Source organism: Pseudopipra pipra, chromosome W, assembly GCF_036250125.1.
Source record: "Pseudopipra pipra isolate bDixPip1 chromosome W, bDixPip1.hap1, whole genome shotgun sequence".
In the NCBI taxonomy this organism is placed as follows: Eukaryota; Metazoa; Chordata; class Aves; order Passeriformes; family Pipridae; genus Pseudopipra; species Pseudopipra pipra.
This window is the reverse complement of record NC_087580.1, coordinates 22209857-22234520: the sequence shown is the minus strand read 5'-3', so window position 1 is coordinate 22234520 and position 24664 is coordinate 22209857. Positions and strand designations below refer to the sequence as shown.

At 53.5% G+C, this 24664-nt stretch overlaps 1 protein-coding gene and 2 long non-coding RNA genes across 7 annotated transcripts in view; 1 reads left to right on the top strand and 2 right to left on the bottom strand.

Moving 5' to 3' along the window:
- Positions 1-24664, top strand: part of LOC135405712 (uncharacterized) — a 958894-nt gene that overhangs the window by 487126 nt on the left and 447104 nt on the right. The window lies entirely within an intron of this gene.
- LOC135405618 (uncharacterized) lies at positions 9675-12096 on the bottom strand. Of its 4 annotated transcripts, XR_010425851.1 has the most exons (4): positions 12059-12096; positions 11146-11258; positions 10319-10642; positions 9675-9689 (listed from the first exon to the last, which is right to left on the bottom strand). It is a non-coding gene; the product is annotated as an uncharacterized LOC135405618 (long non-coding RNA). The 4 variants fall into 4 exon arrangements; XR_010425850.1 differs by lacking the exon at positions 9675-9689 and having other exon boundaries at positions 10258-10642; XR_010425852.1 differs by lacking the exon at positions 9675-9689 and having other exon boundaries at positions 10258-10642; positions 11146-11254.
- LOC135405289 (serine/threonine-protein kinase pim-1-like) lies at positions 12101-16006 on the bottom strand. 2 transcript variants are annotated; one of them, XM_064639956.1, is made up of 6 exons: positions 15082-16006; positions 14947-14997; positions 14375-14741; positions 13558-13734; positions 13136-13289; positions 12101-12945 (listed from the first exon to the last, which is right to left on the bottom strand). In XM_064639956.1, exons 1-5 carry the CDS (start codon positions 15691-15693, stop codon positions 13183-13185), a joined length of 1314 nt encoding a protein of 437 aa, XP_064496026.1. In that variant the 5' UTR covers positions 15694-16006; the 3' UTR covers positions 12101-12945; positions 13136-13182. The 2 variants fall into 2 exon arrangements, with proteins under 2 accessions (XP_064496026.1, XP_064496025.1); XM_064639955.1 differs by having other exon boundaries at positions 12101-12941; positions 15082-16005.

The following is a 24664-nucleotide window of genomic DNA, read 5'->3' as shown; positions in this document are numbered from 1 at the left end:
TCCATTCCTGTTCCTGGTCAGAGTATTCACTGTCTGACCTTTGTGATGCCAGGCCAGAGGTCCCACCACCACAATCAAAGGAATTGGTCTCAGTCCTCTTATGTCTGAGAGGTCGCTGCTTTCTTTCTTGGGTCTCTGCAGCAACTCCATGGACAGCTTTCCTGGGTGACCCCTTCTTAACAGCTTGGGCACAGTCCTGCTGCGTGTCCGTGCTGGGATCACAGGCAGGGACAGGCCCTGGCACTGCTGGCACAGAGCTGGGCCCCACACCAGCACCTGCATCAGCCAAGGGCATCTCCTGAGGGCAGGGCAGGAGGGCTTCAGGCTCTTCCTCCACAGTCCCTGTCAGCAATGTGCCCAAGGAATGCCCTGGCAAAGCAAATGCCAGTGCCCAGCTGAGAGTGGGAGTGTGCAGGGTGGGGGCACACAGCAGTGTCCTGGCACAGCCAGAGCTCCTGGCACAGCCCTGAGGGAGCAGCAGAGCAGGGGCTGGGCTGTGTCTTTGTTCCAGGGACAGCCTGGGAAGGTGCCCCAGGGCCACTGTCACAGAGCAGCCCCTGCCACCCCCATTCCCAGCCCTGGCCTCTCACCCCACCTGCAAGAGGTTGGTTGTCTCTCCACAGAGAGATATCAAGTGACCAGGTCAAAAATCCATCTTTGCTTAGTCCTGAGGAGACTTCAGTGTGGGCACTATGTGTGTGTGGGGAGATGAACTCCAGTGAGCACAAACATCAGCTGTTCCTGGGGGGCCATAAATCCAGAGGGACAAGCTCTCACTTGGAGAGTCACATGCCCTGGGAAAGCCTCTGGATGCAGCCCTGGGATGTGCTTCTGTGCACAGAGCTCCTTGTGTCCACCCCTCAGGCCGTGGGGCATCTCAGAGAGGGGCAGAGCAGTTGACAGCCCCCAGGGCTGAGGGGCTTCCAGCCCCTGGCAGTGGCAGCAGGAGCCCAGGGAGACACTGCCCTGCTGCCAGGAACTGTGTGCAAGGGAAGGACTCCTGTCTCTGAACAGCCCTGGGGGAGGGGGTGAGCAGGGCGTGACCAAGCTCAGGTGTGGACACCTGACATTTCTGGGGGTGCCTGTAAGAGAAGGTTTGGGCAAGGTGACTGTGGTTAAACCTGTCTGGCCATCCAGTGACAACCAAGTTGCTCCCTCACTTCCCCTCCTCAGTCAGACAACAGGGGGAAAGCAGGGGAAAAAATCACTGGTCAACATAAAGGGAGATTAACTGGGGAGGGGGAAGGAAAAAGCAGAGGCCGCAGGCAGAAACAAAGAAAACCCCTGGGAGGCAAGAATTCAGTCCATGGAGAGGTTTCTTTGGAAGACAAATGTATTAATAAAGAGCATCCACGTCTCTCCCCCTCCTCCCTGCCCTTTCTCCCTTCCTTTCTCTCAGTTATTGCTGATCATGCCATCCCATGGAATGGAATATCCCTTGGGTCAGTCCAGCCCAGCTGTCCCAGCCATGTCCCCTGTGAAACACTTGCCCAGCCCAGCCCATTGGGTGGGGTGGTTGCAGAGACGCTTCCTGTGGGGCCAGCACTGCCCAGGGACAGCCAAAGCCTTGGGCTGGGACCAACAGCGCTGCAGCCACGAGCACCAACCCAGCAGGACAGGGGCTGCTCTGGGCAGAGGGAACTGCAGCCCAGCCACAGCCAGGGCAGGGCTGCTCAGGGGGCTCTGCCAGCCTCTGCTATTCTACAGTTCAAGGAATCTTCTCCTTGGAGAGCTCTTTGAAGAGAGAATAGAGAGAGAGGCAGAAGTGGAGCTATCAAATGCACCAGTGCAAACACAGCAGTTCCTGTGAGGAACATCTCCCTATGGAAATCCTGGGAATCTACTGGACAAATTTGAGGACACAAGTTTATGTGTGTGTGGTCCTCCACAAGGGGGGGGATGGTTGGGTACAGTATCAAGGGGTCAGTTGTGCCTCAGGAACTCATCACCCAGTAGGAAGCTGGTGGCTGTGAAGGGGCTGTGAGGTCACTTGTGCCCCTGGAGGGGACAGACCAAGAGCAGGAAGGTGGCTGGGGAAGGGCCTGTGAGGTCCCTTCTCTCAGCAGGAGCTGATGGCTCAGCCTGTGACTCAGGGCTGGGCCAGGGGCTCTCCAGCTGCCCCTGCCCTGGCCTGTGACAGCCCAGCACAAGGCCCCTGGCTGGCACAGGCCCTGGGAGATCCCCTGTGCCCGAGGGCCTGGGCTCCCTCCAGCAACGGGGCTTCTCTTTGGGCTGCCCCGTCCCTCGTGCTGAGCGCAGGATGGGACAGCAGCAGGCACAGCTGGGCCCTGTCTGTGCCAGCAGCTGAAAGGAGCAGCCTGGGCACAGCACGGGGAGGCTGCTGCTGGCAGGGCACAGCAAAGGGCCCGGGCAGGCTGGGCACTGGCACCCCCTTGTCCTTCCCTCAGTGTCACCCCCCAAGGCAGTGCCCCCGGCAGAGCCCTGAGCGAGGCGGGAGGGACAGGATCTGCCTTCCCCGGGCTGGGGGTCAGGGCTGGACCTTTCTGCTGCCTCCAACCAAGCCAGGCTGTGCTCAACATCTGAGCTGCCTGCACAGAGCCTTTGCCTCCCTGCACTCACGGCCCCCAAGGATCTGCTGGAGAGTCCCTGGGGAGGCTTTGTCAGGAATGGCCCTTTGTCAGGAAAGTCCTTAATGCTTCAAGGGACTGCAGGGTTTTCAAAGTCCTTTGGGTTTTGCTTTTGAATCTCAAGAGAAGTTTGTGCAATCATGGCCTCCAATTCTCTCTTCCAGCGAGTCCATGAGGAGCCTGTATTGGGAATGCCCCTCAGTGGGACCCATTAATGCTTCGAGATATTTTGAGTTCTCCTTCTGACTCTGACTAATGGAAAGGTTTGTGCAATCTCCCCTCAGTACCTGAGGCTCAAGGACTCAGCACCAAAAGCACCACAGGGGTCATTCAGACAAAGCAAGTCCTAACAAACCAGGGCTCTTCCTGTGATTTTCCTCTAGTCTAGACAGTACATTAGGAATGTTGTCTGATGGAATCAGGGGACCATTGTGACACTGCAGGGCCCCATGGAACTGTTTTGCCCACGACGAGGGTCAGCACAAGAGACACCGACACCAACTTTGGAGAACAAGTGTGTAATTTTCCTGCAGTGCAAACCAGCAAAGAATGACAAAAGGCTGAGCTCAGTAATGGACCTCATCGTTCCTACCAAGAGTGCCTGGAGTGAGTAGAAAAGTCCCTGCCCAGTTGCCCTCATCTGTTCCCCTCAGCCAGGCCCGCACGGCAGCGGGGGAGCCCCGGTCGCAGCCAAGGGTTGGAGAACCCCTCCCGGGCACGGGGAATCCCACCCAGGGCGTCCACTCCTAGGGGAGGGTTCCATCTCTGCTGGGAGGGGGTCCAGCTTTTCTGGCCTTGCAGAAACAAGCTCACAGAGCTACGAGTGTGCAAAACCATCTGGCTCCCTTCTCCTCCTGGGTTCCACCCAGAGCCTGGCCAGGGCTTAAGGGGAAAACCAAGGCAGTCAACCTGCCCCATGTCCTGCCAAACAAGGCCAGACATCGACTGCCATGGCCTTGACCACTCTCCAGATACAGAAAGATAAAGATCACATTTTGCTCACAATCAGACATAAGATTTGATTAATGAACACATACAAATATCATTCACTAATGAGTTGAGACTCACAGATCTCACTAATAAGCACATTTATTTTGTTCATGGGCAGATACAGGGGTAGTCTTTGCACACAGTACCTCTTTGACCAACAAACATACACAGTTTTAGCTAAGGAGCAAATACATGGATAAAGAGACCAGTAGGTTGGAAGGTTCATCTAGAGCTCAGCTTTGGCTCAGGGGCTGTTGTTCAGCCTCAGCACTTCAGGGACAGCCAGACAGGGCTTTATATCACACACACACAGTTTCTATATTCCTTAGATATTCTCCCTTACTTTGCTTTACACAGTCACACCCCCTATTGCAAGTCCTTAGTTGGTCCTTTGGGGTCTTCTTCAGGGGTCTCTGGTGGGGGTTTTTTGGCATGTGGTGACCCCCAAAGTTGAGGTGTCCACTTCTTGACCTCGGTTCTGAGCAGACACAGTGTCATTACCTTTCACCACAAAGACTGTAACGTTTGGGTTTGATCTTCTCTGGGTGCACAGAGCTCAGCTTCCATCCTGTTTGCTTAGTTACATCCCCGATCGAATTCTCTAGGACCTCTCCAAGATTATGGTTTGCCTTCCTTGGCCATAGAGAAATGTTGGGAGCAGTGTTCTATATCCCACATCAAATCCCTCCTTTTCTTCAGACAAAGCTCCTGAAGGGATGGAGTGCCTTAGGAGCTTTATTTCATTTTACAGCTCGAGGCATTAGAACAGCTACAGCACTGAGTCATGATGCAAGCTGAAATACAAATGCTCTTCCAGCTTTGGGGCAACCCTTCACAGGTGTTATTTCCACACAGCCAACACCACCCTGTTCCATTGGGGACCGGCCAAGGATCAGTCATTTCCCCAGCAGGAAGGGTTTGAGGACATTGGGTGTGATTTCCCACAAACGTGCCCCTTTCATTAACACAATCCAGTTCTCCTGTCCCTTTAGGGGGTCACAGCTTTGGACACAGGCAGGATTGTCAGAGATGGGGGGGTACTTGCACACTAACTGCTGGGTCTACTTTTTGGGGAACACAAGTGCTCACCCAGTGACCAGGAATCATTTCTGCCAGAATAGGGGAGGCAGAAATGGTGAATGGCTTCTTGTCTTTTCAGGTAAATGAGTGCACACCCAACAATCCCTTGGAGGCAACACTTGGGTCACATTTGATACTAAAAGGAGATGTAAATTTTGCTCCCAAGTCAAGACCCAATTAACTATTGTCAGGAGAGCAAAACAAGACTAAAGCATTTTGTTTCTTCTCAGACAACCTCTCAATTACCCAAGGGGCTCTGGCCTTTGGAATTCTGGAATAATGCATCCCTGATTTGACTTCTTGTACCACTTCTACAATCAAGTGGGAACCTCTGTCTGATGACATTCCCAAAGGCATCCCAAATACAGGGAGGATTGCATTGAACAGGATTGCAGTCTCTTTCCAAACCTTCTTAGTGCAACAAGGAAAAGCCTCTGGCCACCCAGAGAAGGTATCCCCCAAGACTAGGAGATCTTTACACCCCCCTTTTCTGGTCAATTCAGTCAAATCCATCTGCCAACATTCACCTGGAACATTTCCACACTGTACATCACCTATTCCCACTGCATTGGCAGGGGTTGGATCATTTCTCTCACACACCACACTGCTGACTCACTGCTTGTACAACTGGGTCAGTTTTGCACCCCTAACCCACCTGTGCAAATGTTACAGTACAGAGACAAATACAAACACAAAACAATGATCAGTGGAGAAAACAAAGCCAGACACCAAATTGTGGAATACCAAATAACCCACTCAAAGTGCTGGAAGATCCACACATCTTACATGAGCAGGATTCCCCAAAAGAATGCCTTATTATCCAATGGGATCTCCCCCACATCCCAGACTGGGCCAGGGATCTGTGCTCTTCTCCAGGAAAGTCCTGGGGCCGGCGTGAAGATCCAGAGATCCCTCGGATCCGCGGGAGATCAGGCACAGGGTCCCATCTGGGGGCCAGAAATGATCCCCACAAGCAGCAGAACCCAAGCCCTTCACCCCAGTTTGGGCTGTTAAGAAGCAGGCATTCTTTAGGGCAGCGTGATGGAGGCCTGCAGGAGAGTTCTTCTAATCCAGCCTGCTCAGGGACACAGGCAGGGCTTGGGATTACACACACTGATTCCAGAGGCATTGGATATTCTCCCTTACTTAACACATGTCCATTACTTTGCTTTACACAGTCACACCCCTATTGCAAGTACCTGTTTGGTCATTTGGGGTCTTCTTTGGGGGTCTCTGGTGGGTTTTTTGGCATCTGGTGCCCCCCCAAAGTCAGGTGTCCCCTTCTTGACCTCGGTTCTCAGCATCACTGCTTTTCCCCACAGAGACCAGCATGTTTGGTTTGATCTTCTCTGGGTCCCCAGAGCTCAGCTCACATCCTGTTTGCTTGAGTTCCAGCCCTGATCCAATTCTCCAGGACTTCTCTAAGATTCTATTGTTCCTTATTTGGCCAGAGCAGAATACTGGGAGCAATGTTCTACTTCTCCCAAACCAAGGCTCCCCCTGCCCCATCTGCTGCCAAACAAGGCCAGACATCGACTGCCATGGCCTTGACCACTCTCCAGATACAGAAGGATAAAGATCAGATTTTGCTCACAATCAGACATATTTCATTAATGAACAGGTACAAACAGGATTCACTAATGAGCCCAGACTAACAGATCTGACTAATAAGCACACCTGTCTGTTCAGGAGCAGATACACAGGTGGAGTCCCATCACAGCACATTTGTACCAACAAATAGACACAGTTTTAGCTGATGAGCAGATACATGGAGACACAGCCCATTAGGTTGGGAGATTCATCTGGAGCTCAGCTTTGGCTCAGGGGCTGTTGTTCAGCCTCAGCACTTCAGGGACAGCCAGACAGGGCTTTACATTACACACACAGTTTACAGATTCATTACAGTCTTGCTTACTTAATACAGACACTTTTAGACAACACTTGGATCACCTTTGGCACTAAAAAGAGATGTAAATTTTCCTCCCATGTCAACAGTGTTTGAACTGTGTTCAGAAGAGCAAAACAAGAGTGAAGCATTTTGTTTCTACAGTCAAGTGGTAACCTCTGATGACATTCCCAAAGGCATCCCAAATACAGGGAGGATTGCATTGAACAGGATTGCAGTCTCTTTCCAAACTTTCTTAGTGCAACAAGGAAAACCTCTGGCCACCCAGAGAAGGTATCCCCCAAGACTAGGAGATCTTTACACCCCCCTTTTCTGGGCAATTCAGTCAAATCCATCTGCCAACATTCATCTGGAACATTTCCACACTTTACATCACCTGTTCCCACTGCATTGGCAGGGGTTGGATCATTTCTCTCACACACCACACTGCTGATTCACTGCTTGTACAACTGGGGGCAGTTTTGGACTTATAACCCACTTGTGCAAATGTTTCAATGATTTACTTCACTCCAAGGAATACCCTCATGTTCCCCATCCACCAGGTCACACCAGACTGGTTCAGGGACTATTATTTGCCCACCTGGGGTAACTGCCCAGCCTCCTGGAGCAAATTTTGCTCTAAGGTTTCAATGAGCTGACAATCCTTAGCACTAGACTAATTTTTTTCTACTGGGAGAGGTATCTCTGTCAGGGTTATTAAAGACAAAACTTTACTCTCTAAAGTGCCTTTTTCTGCAGCCTCTTTGGCAGAATTATGGGCCAAATGATTCCCCAGTTCTGCTTTGGTCTCCCCCTCTTGGTGCACTCTGCAATGCAGGACAGCAGCCTCTGTTGGTTTCTGGAGATCTTCAAGCAAGTCCAAGGATTAACTTGTTCTCCTTGACTCAATCCCAAAGCTGGAGTGAGCACAGTTGGTTCTGCTTTCTGGGCTGAGGCACTGCAGAGGAGTGCCCCCAATTCCATGACCTGCTGGGGGAGTTCCTGTGCATCCAGAGAATTGTTTTCCACGCTGGACAAAGCTGCCCCCACTGGGAAACAATTCCCAACCAGGACTTTCCCAGGGGCTGTCTCCTAAGTCAGCTCTGCCCCAATACACTTCTCCTCTAGTCTGGAAGCAATCCCGCTCTGGGCTTCCTTTGCTGGGGCTGGGGCAGTTGACAGGTTGCTTCTTTTGTTCCTGGCCCAGCCTCCATTGTCCTTGGAGAATTCCAAAGCCCAGGAAGGCTCCTGGGGTCTGGACTACTTGCACTTTGTGTTTGGGACACCCCATATCCACCCAGTCCAAGGAAATTCCATAGTGTCTGATCCCAACATTGCTGCTCAGCATCAGTGGCTATCAAAATATCCACACACTGGAACAAGGCTCCAAGAGGGGTTTGACTTTTCCATTCCTCCAGTTCCTTTGCCAGTTGAGTTCCAAATATTGGGGGGATATTTTTAAACCCCTGTGATGCCTTAAGACCCTTTTAGGTTTTTTTTGACTTTGCTAATTTTTATAAGCTTTATATGTAATTATAGTAGAAGTAATTTTAGAAGTAGCTATATTGTATTCCTCACCCTTTAGCACCCTTTAGTTTACACATTCCTCAACCCTCCTACCCCATTCCATGCTCCCCATATCAATCCTACCCCTGAATTCAGTAGAAATGTTTAGTCTCTTGTCAAGGCAAGGCCTATGCTGTTTAGAGAACACTCCTATCTTGGCCTGAACAACAGAACAGAGTCAAGAACTGGGTGACCGTGTACCCTTTGTGCTCTGAGGATGGTGATGGGGATGAAGAGAGGGTCCCGAAATGCACCCCAGACTCAATTCCCAGGGAGTGGGCCCGGGGCAGACCAGAGCAAAGGCTACGGGGTGGAAACACTTGGGACTGGACAGGTAGTATTATAAAATGTAACATCTCAGGCACAGCGGGCGTGCATCCTGTAACATCTGTGCCTTGGCACAAATCAAACCCTTTCCTTATCTCACACTCAATTAACTGCTCCTGAGGTTTTTCCTTAGCATCAGCTGAGCTGGCATCACCTGCAGGACCACCAAAGTCAGCTGGGTTTTCCTCCCTGTCTTTGGATTTTCCCATTTGAAAGCAAAAAGCTCTTGACTTTCACAACTCAAAGGGAGACAGAAAAAGGCAGCTTTCAAATCTAATACTGTGAAACATTAAACTTTCATTTAGGGGAGTTAGCAAAGTGTAAGGATTTGCTACAACTGCTTGTATATCTTCTACTCTATCATTTATAGCTCTGAGGTCTTGGACTAACTGGGATAGCCTTCCATTTGCCTGCTTGACTGGCAAAATTGGAGCATTCCATTTAGATTCACATTCTTTTAACAAGCAAAATTTCATCAGTTTTTCTACAGAGAGTGAGAATCCCTCACAACTTTCCATTTTCAAAGGCTATTGCTTTGGCCTGACCAACCCTGCTCCAGGTTTCCCTGGAATTCTCACGGGTTCTGCTCTTTTGGATCATGGAGGCACCTCTCCAGCCCATCCTATTGGAATCACTGCATCCCCAAGTGACGTTGGCAGATGGATTAGTTCTGCTTTTGGAGACTCTCATGCAAAACTAGAATCTTCCACAGAATTAGGCTCTGCAATAATAACCTATATTTTACCATTTTTAAATTGGATTGTGGCATTTAATTTTTCCAAGAGATCTCTCCCAGGCAGAGGCTTTGGGGAATTGGGGAAATACAAACACTGGGGAGCCAACCACTGTTTTCCCAATTTCAAATCCACAGCATTAAAAATGGCCCAGTTTCCCAGTTCCCTGGCACACCAGACAGTTGTTCCAGAATTGTGACTTGAGTTTCATTTTCCCTTATTTAAGACAGGGGAACAAGTTCCCACAGCCACAACCAATTGTCCTTAGCTTGGCTGGAACCAGATGTTCTGATGGGGAAGAATCCTCTGGTGCCCCCTCAAGTCGTCTTCAGTGATGCCACGAGAGGGTTCGGAGGGTTCTGAAGTTTCAGTTGTGGACAATCCCATTTCCAGTGTCCATCTTTCTTACAGGATGCACAGGGATTGATCCCAAGTCTCCTGGGGGGGGATGTTTGAAGCAGGCTGCCCATGCTCTCGTCCTCTTCCTCTCCCTGGGGGCACCATTTCCTCAGGGATTTCCTCCAGAACTGCAACTCCTTCCTGCTTAGCTGATTCCTGCTGATTCTCCCAACCTCCAACAATGTCCCTAAATTAGATTGATCTTGTCCCTCAGCTTTTTGTCATTTCCTCCTAACCACATCTGAGGACTGCCCCACAAATATGGGGGCCAGTTGAGTCCTTCCCCCCGTGTTTCAGGATGGATATTAGTATATTTTTGTGCTGTTTCTTCCAGATGATTTAAAAATTCAGTAGGCTATTCCCTGTGATCCTGCTTCATTGCAGAGAATTTTGACATGTTCATTGCCTTTGGCCTGGCATGTTTCATTGCAGACAACATCCACTGCAGGTATCTATTGAACCTTTCTCTAAAAATAGGGATGTTAGGATCCCATTCAGGATCCGCAGTGGGAAAGGGAATGTCCAATGTACTCTGTATATTCCCCACCAAAATCTGCTCTTCCAAAAACCTCTGACTGATTTTAACAACCATTGCTTTCTCCCTACTACCAAACAACACTTCTAACATAGGATCCTTCTAGCCCAGATCCTGTGTTTGAATCATCATTTTGAAGGCTTTTGCCTTCTATCACACAGGGGGGCCACTCCCACCCCTCCTTGTTCAGCTCTAGTTCTTCCTGCAGCTGCACTGAAGCTCTCTGCTCTCTCTCTGACACATTCTCTCTCCCTTTCCTTCTGGACATGCTAAATCTGCCTCTTCACATGCCAGTTCCCCTGCAAGATTGGTTTCTGCATCTTGATTTTCTGTTCCCCCACTCAACCTGCCCGTGGGGCCAACCAGAAGATCTGAGTCCTCCTCCTTATCGGGGAGACGATGAGAACAAAGTTCTCCTGTGCTCCACATTGAACAACAAGGCTTTAACCATTTCCCTTGATTTTCCTTTCCGGGCTCACACCAAGGGCTCTGAGGGCGCTGCATTCACACCACAATCCTTCTGCCATTTCACAGGGTTCTGCAAAGTGAAAAACACATCACCAGACATAACCTCCTTCCACTTCTGTTCCCATTCTGAAACAGCACCAACTGTAACAATGGATTAGAATTCAATGTTCCAGAACAGCCACCCATTGATTCCAACACTTCATTAAATTCTCCCTGGGAGCTGTTCCTCCGGGGGGGCTGCCAAACTTCATCCAAAATTGCAAAATGCAACAAAGTGGGGACTTCTTCACAATTCCCCCTTCAGATTGCCCACTCCCCATCTCTAAACAGTAGACCCAAAATGTTACAATACAGAAACAAATAAGAACACAACAATATTGATTGATAAAACAAAGCCAAATACCAAATTCCAAAATACCAAATAACCCCCCCAAAGGGCTGGAAGATCCACAGGTCTCAGATGAGCAGGATTCCCAAAATACCAAAGAACCCACCCAGTGTGCTGAAAGATCCATATGTTTGACATGGGCAGGATTCCCAAAGAGAATGCCTTATTGTCCAGTGGGATCTTACCTGTGTCCCAGACTGGGCTGGGGATCTGTGCTCTTCTCCAGCAAAGTCCTGGTGCTGGCGTGAAGATCCAGTGATCCCTCAGATCTGTGGGAGATCAGGCAGAGGTGTCCTGTCTGGGGGAGCCAAAAATTACACCCAAAAGCAGCAGAAACAAACTTCTTAACCCCAATTTGGAGATGTTAAAAAGGGCATTCTTCTTTGTTCAGCATGCTGGAGGTTCAGAGGAGAGTTCCTCTAATCCAGTGTGCCAAATGACAGACAGGGTTTTTTATTACACACACTGTTTACATGTGCATTCGATAGCCTTGCTTACTTAATACATATTCATTACTCTGCTTTACATAGTCACACCCCTGTTGGAAGTCCTTTTCTGGTCCTTCCAGGCCATCTCTGTCATCTGTGCTGCTCAGTTCTTGAGCAGCACAGCACCACTGTGTTTCTTTTATCTGGGTACACAGGGCTTAGTTTACATCCTGCTGGTTTGGGACATCCCTTATCTAATTCTCTAGGACTTCTCCAGGATGACATTGTTCCTCATTTGGGCACTCCAGGGTACTGGGAGTAGAGTTTCTATTTCTTCTATCAGTGGTTTGATGGAGACCATGATGAGCTGGGAGCTCGTTGCAGGGAAAAGAGGGAGCAGTTGGGAAGTAACAGGCAGGTGGGGGAGAGAACTGTTCAGAGAACAGCTGAGATACAGCTCGAGCAAGCTGAAAACTAAACTGTCATTTGGGGTCATCCCAGATCGATTGGATTTCAGAAATTACTCAACACAGGTGCCACCTCCTCCAGCCAAGCCCAGGAGATCAACCTCCTCAGCAGCTGCAAGAGCGGGATGTTCATGTGCCTGCTGCCATCTCCCCAAAGCCATTATCCCACTCCTGCTGACAAGATGGGCAAGATGAGCATCTACCTCACAAGATCTGCTGCTGGAAGAAGAGCGTGTCCCAAGGATGTCCTCAGCCTTCTCAGAGGGGACGTCAGATCCACTCCAGGGATGGTCCCAGCCCTTCCCAATCCAGACTGGGCACCAGCTCCTACTCTTCCCTCGAAAACAAACAACAAATTCATGACAAGAGATTACAAACAAAAAGTGGAAACAAGACAGAAAGGTAAAATGTTAACATTCTGTCAGGGTTCTGAGGAAGGCCCAACCCCTCCAGGCCAAAGAAAAACCCCACCTCCTCCAGCTAAGGAAAACCCAGGCCTTCTCCTTGCCCTGCTGCACTGGCCCAAAGAAAGGCTCCTAAGCCAAGGCAGCCCAAGCCTTTCCTGGCCTGCAGCCCAAAGCAGCTGGTGTTCTGCAGCCCCACCTTTGCTCCCCCCACGGGGGTTGGTTTTTGGCAGGCTGGCTGCCCCTGCCCCAGCCCCGCCCAGCAAAGGGGCAGTGGCAGAGGCTGGTGGCAGAGCCGGGCTCCCATTTCACACCCAGCCCAGAGCCCAGCCCACCCTCCTGCCAAGAAGCAGCTTGGCAGCCGGCTGAAGAATTCATCGGGTTCCCCGCCAGCAAAGGGGGAACCTTCGGTGCCCAGCCAGGCTGAGCAATGCCCGGGAGCACCCCCTGGGTGTGGACTCATCTGCAAACGGCGTGTGGAGCACGGCTTGGAGGAAGGGGCCAGAATCAAAGCCCATCATCTTCAGCTCGCCGGTGTCCAGGTCAACAACAAAGAGCTTGTCATCCCTGACGTCGTCCTCGATGTCTCCAGCAGCAGCCCCACCCGGCACAGCTTCTCCAGAGGCCCCTTCTCCTTCCCTGGGGGCCAGACCAGGCTGTCAGTGTTCTGCCGAGGGCCCAGCTGTCTGTGAAGCAGGATGAGCAAAACCAGGTTGGATGGTGGCCACCAGCACTTGGGAGACCGGGTCTGCAGCCCAGCTCCAGCACAAAGAGGTGCATGTTCCCGTGGGATGATCCCCCCTCAGTGCTACAGGCATGACAAAAAAATCTGGTTTTCTTTGTTTCTTATTGCCAAGAGATGTGTGGAGGTGTTACTTGCCAGGCCCCTGGATCAAAGTGAGCACGTGGATCTCTCCCATCTTCTAGAGCAGGTGAATGCCCTGCACCCAAGGATGGCACAATAGGTCTTCCAGTGATGGCCTGTCCGAGGGGCGGATGGACAAACACCACCTGATAAGGTGCTGGCACCCTGGGGGGAAAATCGCCGGTCAGTTGGAGAAGGATCCTGTCCCCTCTGTCCCACTGTCCACGTGCCCAGGCTGTGCTGGCTGTGCTCAGAGCTGTGCCCAAACTTCTCCATTGATTCTCCCTTTTGGAGGAGAGCAGGATGGCAGGACACAGGCCACCTCCTCCAGCCAACCATGGGACACAAACAGCTTCAAGAGCGGCGTCCTCGTGAGCCCGCTGCCCTCTCCCAACACCGTTATTCCCCCCATGCCACAAAGAGTGGTATCCACCTCGAGAGACCCGTGGTGGGAACGGGAGCTGGTCCCAGATGGTGTTGGTGCCTCTGCAGAACGGGTGCTTCCCGCAGACCATCTGGTAGAGCAGGATGCCCAGGGACCAGACCGTGGCCGCCTCGCCGCGGTAGCGTTTGAAGCAGATCCACTCTGGCGGGCTGTATGACGGTGTTCCTACGGAATACAGATGCAGTTCATCAGGTGGATGCTGCCTGCTCCCAGAGCCTCACCCCAGCATCCCTGGCAACGTGGGGCCTGCCCCAGTGGCACACGCTGTGCCCCACTGCCTTCTCACCGGCCCCTGACTCTTGGTTACAAACTTGGGGTTGGAGAAGAAGCCACTGGTGTCCAAGAGGGCAGCGGAAGCCCTGGCAAGGCCCAACCATTACATGCAAGGGAAAAACCCAGCCAGTGGTGAGGAAAAGCCGTGCCTTCTCCCCGCCCCACTGCACTGCCCCCAACAATTCATCATAAGCCAAGGCAAACAAGGCGAGCGGAGCAGCCCAAGCCCTTCCTCACCTGCACACCAAGCCAGCTGGTGCACAGTTCTGAGCCCCTTCTCTGCTACCCTCACAGGGGTTTTGGTCAGGCTGGCTCCCCCCTGCCCCAGACCCAGCCCAGGACAGGGTGGGTGGCACAGGCTGTCAGCAAGGCCAGGGCCCGTCTCACAATCACCCCCCAGCCCCATCCAAAAGCAACTTGGCTGAAGAATTAATCCTTTTCCCCCTCAGCAAAAGGGGCAATCTCTGGTGCCACACCCGGGCATGGCCATGCGGTGCCTGGCACCAGGAGCATCCCCCGGCTGTGGGCTCACCTGCAAACTGGGTGTAGACCGTGTCCTGAAGGAAGGTGGCACATCCAAAGTCAAGGAGCTTCACCTCGCCGGTGGCCAGGTTGAGGAGGATGTTCTGGGGCTTGATGTCCCGGTGCAGGACGCCGCAGCTGGTGCAGTGCCGCACGGCCTTCAGCACCTGGCGGAACAGCCCCCACGCCATCTCCTCCGGCAGGAACCTCCACGCCGTGATTACGCGAGAGAGGTCCCGAGAGCGCTCCGGACGCTCCATCACCAACAAGAAACTGTTGGGGAGCTCGAACCACTCCAGGAGCTGGATGACACCACGAAAGCCATTGGACACCTTGTCCAGCAGCACGATCTCCAGGGGTGCCAGGGTGCCGTCGGGCTGCGGGGGGACCACGGGGTCGTCAGTGGGGCTGATGCCGTGCCTGTCTGCCTGCTACCCCTCTGCCAGCCCTGGATGCTCCCCGTCCCCCACCGACCCCACGGCCACTCTCCCTCCAGGTGTCCCGGCGGCTTCCACCCTCCCGGGCCTCGGCTCGTCCCCGCCCGTCCCGCCCCGCTTTCTGCCGCTGGCCCCGCTCGCTCACCAGCTCGCCCCAGCGCCGGATGAGATCCCGGGGCACGGCTTTGATGGCCACCTGCAAGCCAAGGGGAACGGCGGGTTGAGCTCGCCGCCCGTCCCGCTCTCCTCCTCCTCCTCCTCCTCCTCCTCCTGCACTCACCGGGGCTCCGTCCGCCAGGCGGGTCCCCGCGTAGACGCGGCCGAAGCCGCCGCTGCCCAGCAGCGAACCCAGCCGGTAGCGCTTCTGCAGGGGCCCCTTCGCCTTCCGCGCGGGCGAGACGTGGCCGTCAGCGTTCGGGCCGGGGCCCGGCACGGCCCCCGAGCGCCCCTCGAGCGGCCCGGGCCGGGCTTCCCCACCCGCAGCGGGCAGCGGCGGCGGAGCTCTGCCCGGGGAACCCGCCGAGGAGGCGGCAGCGGCCGCGGCGCCCGCGTCCCCCGCCGGCCCCGGCAGGCGCCGGGCTCGAGCCGGGCGGAGCCAAGGGGCGGCGAGGCCGAGCCCGCCCCACAGCCCGTCCCACAGCCCATCCCACAGCCCGCCCCACAGCCCATCCCACAGCCCGCCCCACAGCCCGCCCCACAGCCCGTCCCACAGCCCATCCCACAGCCCGCCCCACAGCCCGTCCCACAGCCCGTCCCTCAGCCCGCCCCACAGGAGCGCCCAGCAGCGCCACAACCGGCGCGCCGGGAGCCGGGCGAGGGCGGGACCGCGCCGGGCCGCCCAGGGCCGGGGACGGGGCGGCCCCGCCCGGCAGAGGGGAACGGCCGGGGCCATGGCCCGGGCCGGCAAGGGGAGGGGGGACCGGGAACGGGACAGGGACACCGGGACCGGGACACCGGGAGAGGGACACCGGGACAGGGACACCGGGACTGGGACACTGGGAGAGGAGGAAGAAGAGCAAGAGGAAGAGGAAGACCGAGAGCTCGTCTCTAGAGTCGCTGCTGCTGCCGCCGCTGCTGCTGCCGAAGCGCCGGGGCCGTTGGTCCGTTCGTCGGTTCGTCCGTTTGTCCATTTGTCCGTTCCCCGTTGGCCCCCGCGCGCCCCGGGGGCAGCCCCGGCTGAAGTCACGGAGCTCCCCTTCCTCCCGCACCCATGCCGAGACCACGGGCTTTTTTAGCTGCTTCACTTTATTTTGACTTCTTTGCTGGCAAGTTTGCAACTTCCCGCCGCTGCTCGGACCCCATCCCGCCCGCTCGGCCCGCGCTGCTGTCGCTTCCTCCCGGGCCAGCCGGGGTCTGGACTTGCCCCTGAAGTTTGGGAAGGGGTTTGCTCAGTGAGGAGCCCCGGCACGTCCGGCCAGCGCCAGGCAGAGCCAGCCCCGGGGAGGGCAGAGCAGGACGATCGGCAGGGGAAATGCAGCCCTTTGGGGTCAGCGCTGCTCCCCGACCACACCAGGGCTGTTCCTGTTTTCCTGCCCTCTTAGAGGGGAAAACCGGCGACTGCAGAGAGGATTAGAAAGAAGAGAATTAGAAGACTCTTCTTGCTGCCATTTGGATACCAGTCCATCCTAATAAATGCAGGTTTAATTTGGAATGGACACGATGTAGCAGCTTTTTCAGCACCCAATATTTAACAGCTCCCTTTCAGGGGACAGTGGAAAAAGGGGGGGGGAGAACGGGAGAAAAGGGGGGGCTGGGACCTCCAAACTGAGCAGGGAAGGGGTTGAGACTCTGAAACCGAGCAGGGCAGAGGGGAAGAAACAGCCCCAAACCGAGCCGGGGGGGGAGCTGAGGACTGTGGGGATGATGAGAAAGGGGTGGGAGAGGGGAGAAAAGGGGTGTTGGACAGTGGGCAGGGGGACAGAGGGCGGGGGGTTCCCATATGGGTCCCCCCTGTCCCCCATCAGTTGGGCCCTGGAGCGGTTCCCTGGGGCTCTGGGAGGGGGCAGATCCGCCCTGGGAATGTCCACTGCTTCTGTAACCCTTTCTGTGCTTGCTCTGGTCACGATTCTCCACAGGTGCCCAACCCTGGGGGCTGATGGGGGGACTCCCCCCACCCAGCAGCTGGTGCTGCAGCAGCTGTGGGGCAGAGGGGGGTGGGAAAGGGGGGTCCGGGGTGGCCCCCTGAGCTCCCAATCTGCTGTGGGGACAGAGGGCTGCTGGGGGGGCACCGCCTGACCCGTGTCCCTGCACACACAGGGCTGTTCCAGTTCCTGGGAAATTAGCTCATACATATTCATTGTACATTTTTACATCTTCCCGAGCTACCCCAGAGTGGGCGGTGTTCCATGGAAATCTCGGGACGCGCCTTCTGGCGCCTGCGCACTTCTCTCTGGTGCTCCTCTCGGGTGGTCGCAGGGGATGAAGGCTCAAAGTCTTCCTCTCCCGCTCGCCCGATGCCTGGGCGAGACCGCCCGCTGATTGACTGTGGGGGTCTCTCTGGAGGCGGGGAGCGCACAGAGCGCCATGTTGGCTGTGGGGAAGTGATGGAGGAGGCGGCGGCGGGTGCACTGCACTGTGAGTGGAAAGGCTGGAGAGCTCGGGAGGGTTTAGCGGAGGGGTTCGGGGGTTCCCGAGGGGCAGAGCGCGGGGCCTTGGAGCCCTCTTGGGGGCTGCGGGGCTCGGGGGCTTTTCCAGCGCCCTGGCTGCACTGCGCAGGCGCGCCGGCGGAGAGCTCATGAAAGAACTACAACTCCCATGAGGCCCCGCGTCACGTGCTGGACCCGCCATTTCTTTTCGGGCCACAGCGCCCCTGCCGGCCCGGCGGACCGACCTCAGAGAAAGGGGATCCTGATGCCCGCCCTGAACCCCAGAGACCGCGAAACTCAGCACACAGAGATCCTACAGGGAGGGTTCAGCAGTGGGGTTCAGGGGGTCCCCCAGCCCCCAGGGGAGGGGGCCTGGTGGTGCCCCCCAAAGTCCAGGGACGAGATGTACCACATCCGGGTAAGGGGATTCCAGTGTCCCCAGTACAGCCCAGTGACCTCCCAGTGACCTCAGTACGGCCCAGTAACCCCCTCAGTGACCATCCAGTGCATCCCAGTGACCTCCCACTGCCTCCCAGTGTGGCCCAATGATCCTCCAGTGAGCACCCAGTAACCCCTGGTGTGGCCCAGTAACCTCCCAGTGTCCCCCCGTGTGTCCTGGTAATCCCCAGGAACTCCTCAGTCATCTGCCAGTGTCCCCCAGTGTGCCCCAGTTCCCCCCCAGTCCCTCCCAGTTCCCCCTGGTTCCCCCCAGTGTGTCCCAGTATCCCCCAGTAATGACCCAGTGCCCCACAAAGCCCCCCAAACTGTCCCCAACGTGTCCCCAAATGCCCTTGGCCTTTCTGTGAGCGTGGGGGGAAGGAGGGGTGTTTTTGTGGTCAGAGGGTCCAGGGGGGGCTCCTGGGGTGAGATGGAGGGTTGGGGACATCAGGGATGGGGTTTGGGGACAGTGGGGACAGTGGGGAGGGGTTTGTGGACAGTGGAATTGGGGGTGTCAAGGGGGGAATTGGGGCCATGGGGAGGCCCTGGGGACATTGGAGACACCAGGGGGGTCTCGGGGTGTCAAGGGGGGGGGTGGGGACACCAAGATGGTCTTGGGGACACCAGGAGGGTCTCAGGACTCACCTGCTCATGGTGCTCCCCCTCCTCTCCCCCCAGCCCCATTAACCCCCCCTTCCCCAGGTGGTTCCTTTGCCCATGGGCAGCAAAGCCCCCACTGCTTCTGCAGCTGGAGAGTGTTGGAGCCATGGACCATTAACATTCCAGTCTCTCCCAGCTCTGCATCCCAAAAGTCGAGAGAGATCAGTCTGTCACCTCAAAGTGAATCAATCCCATTGAAAATGGCTCGATCCCATTCCAAAACCTCTGTGTTTCTTATTTTCCCTGTGTAATTCTGGGGCAGCTGGGGCCACTCCTCAGCTCTCAGCAGGCTGAGGCTTGGCCTTGCACTTTTGCCTTTGCTGGATTTCTTCATCAAATATTTCTCTCTCCCTGAAAAGAAACATATGGAAGGTTTTCAATAATCTGGACATCTTTAGACCATCTGGACAAATGACAGTTTGCAGTGTTGGAACAGCTCAGCCACAATGTTTTCCATGTTTAATCATTTATTCCCATCCCTCCCAGGAGGGAGGACACTGAACTCTTTCACAGAAACAGAAAACTAGTAACAAAAATTCAGAGACTACTGAAAACGAAAAATACCTTTTGCTCACAGGTGGCCCTTTCACGTCCTTCTCTTCTGCCTTCCTGCAATCCACGTTATCCACGGCAGCAGTTGCCTAGATCATGGCCCAAAAAAGCTTTTTAACTCATTTATAATCATTCCAGAAAACTGAATCACAGCTGGGGGGTGGGAGACCAAACAGGTGTTCAGGCTGGAGAGCCAGAGGCAGCTCCCCAGAGAGAGGCCTCAGAGATAGGGATGGAATCCATCAGACGGCCTTGGGCACTCTGTGAGAGGGAGAGAAGAAGCTGCTGACTTCAGGGGAAGGACACCTGTGGTGAACACCTGCTACCAAAGTTAAAAATGAGAAGGAAGAGACTGCTTTAGTTCGCCCCACTTATGAAATAGGAATTAATTTATAATTAAGAATGACAGTGTGTTGTTAGAAAAATTTGACTAGTGTGGATAAGTTAGAAAAAGGGTGTGACAGTATGTTAAATAGGTCCATGCATGCCTCCTTCCCTGTAGCCTAGAAATTCCTGTGCTAGGTGGGATAAAAAAGCTATACTGTAAACATTGCATGCCTTTTCTGCCATTTTGGGGTGGACGAGGAGGACGGAAGAATAAAACTTCTGTTTTTAGTGACACAGTCAGATTGTCTTTATTAACAGCCAAGAATAGTAAAAGTTTAAAACTGTGTCAGGACAGATTTTAGGCATCAGCAGGTCTCCACAATTCCTTTAGTTCCATGAGGCTCTGCAGTGTCACAACTGGCCCTTGACTCCATGAGGTTCCAAAAAGTCCCAGGGTTCCTTTGGCTCCATGAGGCCCTGTAGTGTCACAATGGCCTCTTGTTTCCATGAGGTTCCACAGTGTCCCAGAATTCATTTTTTCCATGAGGCCGTGGACTTTTACTCTGGAGCCCTGATTCCCTGCAGCCATGCTGTGTCACAATGGCACCTTGGTTCCATGAGATCCTACAGTGTCCCAGGGTTCCTTCTGGAGCAGGAGACCCTGCAGTGTCACAGGTGCCCCTTGATTCCATGAGAGTCCACAGGGTTCCTCTGATTCCATGAGGCCCCACATGTCACAAAGCCCCCTTGATTCCATGAGGTTCCACAGTGTCCCAAGGGTCCCTTTAGCTCCGTGGGGCTCTTTGACATCCCGTGACCTCCCGGCTCTTTAGGAGCCCTGAGAACTTCACCAGGGGGAAGTGCCGGATTCTGCCCTGGGATGGGGCAACCCCGCCTGGACGGACAGACTGGGAAGGAGAGGCTGGAAAGCAGTGCCGGGAAAGGGCCCTGGGGGTGCTGGTGGGTGGCCAGTTGGCCCTGAGTCAGCAGTGCCCTGGCAGCCAGGAGGGCCAAGCCTGTCCTGGGGGCATCAGGCCCAGCATGGCCGGCCGGGCCAGGGAGGGGATTGTCCCGCTCTGCTCTGCCCTGGGGCGGCCTCACCTGCACCATTGGGGCAGTTTGGGGGGACACAATGGAAGGGAGAGATTGAGCCATTAGAGAGTGTCCAAAGGAGGGCAAGGAAGATGGGGAAGGGCCTTGGGGGGAAGGCGTGTGAGGACACTGAGGGCACTTGGTGTGTTCAGCTGGGGAAGAGGAGACTGAGGGGAGACCTCAGTGCAGGTCCAGCTTCCTGGGGAGGGGCAGAGGAGAGGCAGGCCCTGAGCTCTGCTCTGGGGGGACCAGGGACAGGACTGAGGGAATGGCCTGCAGTTGTGTCAGGGCAGGGTTAGGTTGGATTTTAGAAAAACATTCTTCCCCCAGAGGGTGGTTGGGCACTGACCAGGCTCCCCAGGGCAGTGGGCACAGCACCAAGGCTGACAGAGCTCAAGAAGTGTTTGGATGATCCTCTCAGGCTCATGGTGTGATTCTTGTCGATGATCCTGTGCAGGGTAGGAATTGGACTGGATGATGCTTCTGAGTCCCTTCCAACTCACCATATTCTGTCATTCTGTGATTATCAACCCTGTGTTCAGCACAAACCAAAACACAGTCCTGCACCAGCCACGGGGAAGAAATTTAACTGTACTCCCCCTGAAACCAGCACACCCTTTAGGGGCTCTCACAGAAACATCCCCCAGTCCATTTGCCACCTGGAACCAGTGACTCTGAGTTCCTGCTTCCCCAGCCCCAGGGATGGTCTCCTTGTCTGCTCATTCCTTCACACTCTCTTCTCAGTGATGGCATCTTAACCAGACAAACCCCTGGGAATAATTGACTTCTAAGTCTTCAATTCTTTTGTGGTTAATTAGACAGATCTCAGAAGTGCATTCCAAGTGAATATATTGTATTAATAAAACCATGAGAAAAGATGTCTTTTTTGTGGCCTGTTTCCTTTTTTCCTGTTTTTACACTGATATCAACAATTCCCAGTCGATATTGATCCCGGGCACTTCCTAATTCAGTCTGAATAGATAAGAAAATCAAGACCCTTTATGTCTGAGAATCCATCAGAATTTATCCCTATCCCCACCCCAGTATTCCCTCATCAGACCCCTGGCACTCAAAGCAGCCTTGGGCAAATGTGAGCTTCCTCCACTCAAGGCTGGACCTGCAGGTTTCAGCTCCTTGGCACCAACTCCCACCTGCTTGGCTTGGAGAAAGAGCTGCCCGAGACACAGAGGGATGTTCATTTATTCCCAGCAAACCAAACCAGAGGAAGGCACAGCTCAATAAAAACCAAAAGTCCTTCTCCTGATGTATATTAAGTCCACATTGCCTCCATTGAAGTCCACTTTGCACAGCAGATAGTCTCAGCTTTTCCAGCTCCAGGCACAGGGCCAGTCCCTAAGCTGGGGCAGCCAGAAAGCTGTTCTCATTTCCTCATCAGTCCTGCTCTGATCAGGAAGGGAATCTCACACAAAAGCTTATTGCAGGTTCATATATGTCACTCAAATCCAATAGGAGACTCCCCAGTTAGACTAAATCTCTGGGACACACAAGATGGGGGCTACTGAAGAAGGAGGGAATGGAAACAGGACTCTTTTTTTTAAAGAAAACATCAAAAGCACAGAAAATAAAAATTTGTACCTAAGGAAAGACCTCATTGTTCATGGGAGTTCTGGCACACAGTGGGAGCGTCATTGGGCAAACAATATTCTACAATTCAACCTCGCGGACTGTTCTGACCCAAAAATCAAATCCCCTTGAGGTACACAGAGTGTTTCCCCATCCCTCTGCATCATCCACCAAGTGCACCCAAGTCCTTGAGCAGAAACAATCCCATGGGTGGCTTTGCCTTTGCTTAAGGCAGGACTAATCCAAACTGTCCTCCCCAACATACTCCTCATATGGACCACAGGGATTTTCTCCCCTTCAATGGTACAGAGAGGTTCTTTTTGGGCAGGGCCAGTTCAACTGGTAGAGTTAACTAACTAGGTTTGTGTGATGCCTTAAAGCTTTCTGGATTTCTTTTTTTTTTGAATTTAAAAGTAGTTGTGTAGTAACTGTAGATGTTAATGTAGCTGTAGCATAGCAGTTTACACAGACCCAACCCTATTATCCCATTTTATATCAAACTTTCTAAATTCCTTTAGTGTGTTTAGATTTCTTTTCAAGGTCAAATTGTAGAAAAACACCTCTACTGAACAACTTCACACCCTAGGCCTGGACAACAAGATCCCACAAGAGACAAAGCAACCTTCCAGCCCAGAACTTTGGACGCACTCCAAGGACTGTACATGCTGTGAAGAAGAGAAAGATGAGGAAGAAGGGGTCCCAAAGACCCCAAACCCAATTCCCCAAGGGCCTTGTCGGGGGCAGAACTGGGCAGAACCAGGGGGTGGAGAGTTCTGGCATTGGACAGACCATCTTCTAAAACTGTAGAACCATTGCCTGGGAGGGCGCGTCGTGTGTGTTCCCCTGGGCCTGTGGGCCTGATTAAAGGACCTGCTCTTTTGAGCTGATCATATACTCTGAACTGGCCTGGAGTTTTATCTCTTGAGCTTACAGGGTTAACTAACTAGGTGGCTTTGAACAGTCCACTCTACCATCCAACATTCCTAGAGGCTGGTGCCTGACAGGGAATATGATCCATCCACTCCATGTCCAGCTCTCTGGTCCAGGTGTGCACAAGGTTGTTTTGGAAAAGAGTCCTGCTGTCCAACTCCAGTGTTTCTGGAGGGCTGTGTCTCCACAGGACTTGCTTTTCCAGGCCCAGGATGGTGTTCTGGGCAGTGGTGGGAGGCACAGGGGGTGTCTCCTGCCATCCAGGGGTTGTGTCCACCATTGTCAGCACGTAGAGCTTGCCTTGGTGGGTTTGGGGAGTGTGCTGGGATCAATCTGCCAGGCCTGCCCACATCTCTATCTCAGCCATCATCTCCCACCCCACAGGGGCTTTACCCTCTTGGCCTCTTTGATGGCAGCACATGTTTCCCAGGTCTGGAGAACCTGGCAGTTGGTGTCCAGGGTTAAATGCAGCCCTGGATCACAAGCCCAGCTGGATGTTGCACCTCTTCCCTGAGGCCCTGAGGTGTCCTGGGCCCAGCGAGCCAGGAATAATTCCCCCTTGTGTTGCCAGTCCAGCTCTACCTGAGACACTTTCATCTGGTCAGTCCCATCCCCCTGTCCATTGTTGGATGTCACTCAGGAGCCCAACTCTTGGCTCCCTGTGCATCTCCAGGATGGACTTTCACAGCCAACCTCTCGACCCGGGGGGCAGGAGGGCCGACCCTGAGAAGGCCTAAAATGCCATCAGACAATGCCAACAGTGCCAGCTCTCATGCAAGCTGTCTGTGAGATCTGCCAGTCACCGGTGGCACCCTGGGAATGGTTTTGGTGTTGAATGATGCTCAAACCAGCCTGGTTCACCCAACTCCAAACACACCTCCTGCTTTTGGAAGTTGGATGGGACAGAGAAGCTGCTCACTGGCCTGTCCATTTGTGAGGAGCAGTCAATCCCTTCCTACTAGAGAAGTCCAGTCCCCTTTCATCCAGGCAGGTTCTTCTAACACAGCCCTTCTTGGGGTAGATGTGTGGAGATTCCTGCCTTGGGTGGAGACGCCCTCCAAGGACACTCCTCAAGGCTGAGCAAAAGAAATCTCCCCATGAGCGTTGGTCTGGGTGAGTTCCATCAGATCTCTATGTGATAATTATTTCTTTTGGCTAGCTTTAATATAATTGTTTCAATAATTGCTTCAATATAGTGCACTATCCTATCTCATACTGTACTACTTGTAGTTTTAGCCTTTGTATTGTGTAGTAAATAATTCTGATTAAGATCTTTTGTCTGATCATTTGTAAGAATAAAGGATTATTTTATATAAATATTTTCATTTGGCCAATCATTAAAACCTGTGGGACAAAAGTGGTTCAATCTCACTTCTGTAATTCCTTAAATTTAATTTGTTGACAAACTCTGAGGCAAAGATTGGATCCCTTTTTTCTTGAGGCTCCACAGTGGGACAATGGCTCCTTGATTCCATGAGGTTACACTGTTTCCCAGCGTTCTTTGGCTCCATCAGGCCTTGCAGTGTGACAATGGTCCACTGATTCCATCATTTTCCCCAATGTCACAATGGACCCTTAATTCCGTGAGATTCTACAATGTCCCGTTGGTTCCCTTTGGTTCCAAAAGGTTCTGGGATGTCATACTGGCCCCTTGATTCCCTGATGTTCCACAAAGTCCCGGGGTCCTTTTGATTC

Excerpts from the sequence above, each read along its gene's own strand:
- LOC135405289 (XM_064639956.1), bottom strand. The coding sequence starts at position 15,693 with ATGGCCCCGGCCGTTCCCCTCTGCCGGGCGGGGCCGCCCCGTCCCCGG. Across the intron at positions 14,742-14,946 it reads TCCGGCGCTGGGGCGAGCTG|CCCGACGGCACCCTGGCACC; the intron begins GTGAGCGAGCGG and ends GTCCCCCCGCAG. Across the intron at positions 13,290-13,557 it reads CCCACCACGGGTCTCTCGAG|GGTGCCAGCACCTTATCAGG; the intron begins GTGGATACCACT and ends TTTTCCCCCCAG.